The sequence below is a fragment of the Protomyctophum bolini genome, assembly GCF_963924005.1.
Source record: "Protomyctophum bolini genome assembly, chromosome: 2".
NCBI classification, from domain to species: domain Eukaryota; kingdom Metazoa; phylum Chordata; class Actinopteri; order Myctophiformes; family Myctophidae; genus Protomyctophum; species Protomyctophum bolini.
In genome coordinates, this window is record NC_137863.1 from 8,130,558 (window position 1) to 8,132,698 (window position 2,141).

At 47.5% G+C, this 2,141-nt stretch overlaps 1 protein-coding gene across 1 annotated transcript; it reads left to right on the plus strand.

Moving 5' to 3' along the window:
• Positions 1-304: 304 nt before the first annotated feature.
• On the plus strand, positions 305-1,318 carry LOC308325728 (sodium/bile acid cotransporter 7-like; the record flags this gene model as incomplete). The annotated part of the gene is made up of 1 exon (XM_080778389.1): positions 305-1,318. The coding sequence occupies one exon, from the start codon at positions 305-307 to the stop codon at positions 1,316-1,318; it is 1,014 nt and encodes a 337-aa protein (XP_080634515.1).
• Between the last annotated feature and the right edge of the window lie 823 nt (positions 1,319-2,141).

Consider the following 2,141-nt stretch of genomic DNA (forward strand, 5'->3'; position numbering starts at 1 on the left):
TTTGAGCAGTGCACATGGACTTTCATTACATAATGTGTATATTATATCTTATTATGTATGTATAGTCCAGGTCAATTTTATACAGGCTTGTATGAGAGTAATTGCCCAAGTATGGAGCTGCCCAAATATGGAGTTATATGGGTCCTATCACCATTACGTCACATGCATAACGGCTCGCCATATCACCTCTATAAAATTGTACTCCTTACAGTCAGACAGTGGCAGTTTCTAAAGAGACATTGAAGTGTGTCTAGTTCTCCAGTTTGGATCCCAAGCCTGTGCCTGTGCCTGTGCCATCAGGAATATGGGTCTGGTGGCTAGGATCCAGAAGGAATGGTTTATTATCGGCCTAGTGCTGGTTATCTTATCGGCCAAACTGCAGCCCAGCCTCGGTGTGCCGGGAGGTCCTTTGAAGCCAGAGATCACCGTAGCCTATCTAGCTGTGTCCATCATTTTCTTCAACAGCGGATTGTCTCTGAAAACCGAGGAGTTGACCAGTGCCATCCTTCGCGTACGTCTCCATCTATTGGTCCAGTGTTTTACCTTTCTCTTCTTCCCATTGGCTGTCTGGTTGCTACTCAGAGTGATGTCTCTCACAGCCATCAACCCGTATCTGCTCAAAGGGATACAGTCGGTGGGCTGCATGCCCCCTCCCGTCTCCTCTGCTGTTATATTGACCAAGGTTGTAGGAGGGAACGAGGCGGCGGCCATCTTTAACTCTGCGTTTGGAAGTTTCCTGGGAATTGTTATAACTCCAGTGCTGTTGCTTCTGTTTCTTGGTCCCTCCTCCTCTGTTCCGTCCTCCTCTATCTTCTCCCAACTCTGCATGACGGTAGTCTTACCACTGACCCTGGGTCAGCTGTGCCAGAGGTTCCACAGGGGGTCTTTGGAACACTGTACGTTTCCGTTTGCAAACATCAGCTCTGCGGTTCTGCTGCTTATCATCTACTCCACCTTCTGCGACATGTTCAGCGACTGCAACATCACCCTGGACACAAGCAGCCTGCTGCTGGTGCTCCTCATCATACTCTCCATACAGATCAGCTTCATGTTGCTGACGTTTGCTTTCTCTACCAGGAAAGGCTCGGGTTTCACCCCCGCCGACACCGTGGCCATCATGTTCTGTTCCACACACAAGTCACTCACACTGGGCATTCCCATGTTAAAGATAGTGTTCGCAGGATATGAGCATCTTTCTCTGATCTCGGTACCTCTGTTGATTTACCACCCCGCCCAGATCCTACTGGGATCCATGTTGGTTCCCAGTATCAGAACCTGGATGGCCTCAAGGCAGCAGAAGTCTAGAGTCTGTTGTTGAGATACTGTATAGGGCCAGATTCCAACAGCATGGACACGCATGAGCGGTGAGTGAGCATGCCAGGAGGCCAGTAAAGAGGGATTTACAGTAGTCAGGTTGAGACGACTGAAACAAACTAATAAACTACTACTGTAGAAAGAGGATAATTCAAGCTTTTCATACAGCGGCAATGTAGGTGAGTTTTAACGTTGTTTAATACAATTGGATTCAAAATATATATTAAAAAGATCACACATGTGTGAAGTGAGCACACTTATCATCCTACATCATCATACTGTACATGACAGACAGACAGACAGACAGACAGACAGACAGACAGACAGACAGACAGACAGACAGACAGACAGACAGACAGACAGACAGACAGACAGACAGACACCTCACAACACTCCACTACGTACTGCACTCCACCTGAGCCTGAAACATATGGAGGAAAAGACACATTGGTATTTGGTACGCTATTTGTCAATTTAATCCCCCAGCATCATGGTCAACCCACTGGGTCTGAGACTCTGAGTTCTCCCTGTGTAACTGGATACTGGCAGACGGGCAGACCCCAGTAGGCAACAACTGAACCACAATCTCACTGAGTGGATCCCTGCACGGAGCTCCTCCTCCGCACCACCTTCTCTTCTCAAAATCTTTTTATTCAGATATTAGGACAATCCTCACCACGGTCTATATAACCATATCGAGTGTATTAACCAGCGCAGCATATCCCACTCTGGTAATGAGAACTAGACAGAAAGGCTGTGAAGAGAGAGCAGTGAGGTAAGCAGAAATAACTCTTATGGCTCCATTGAGGAACTGTCAAAAGCCCCAG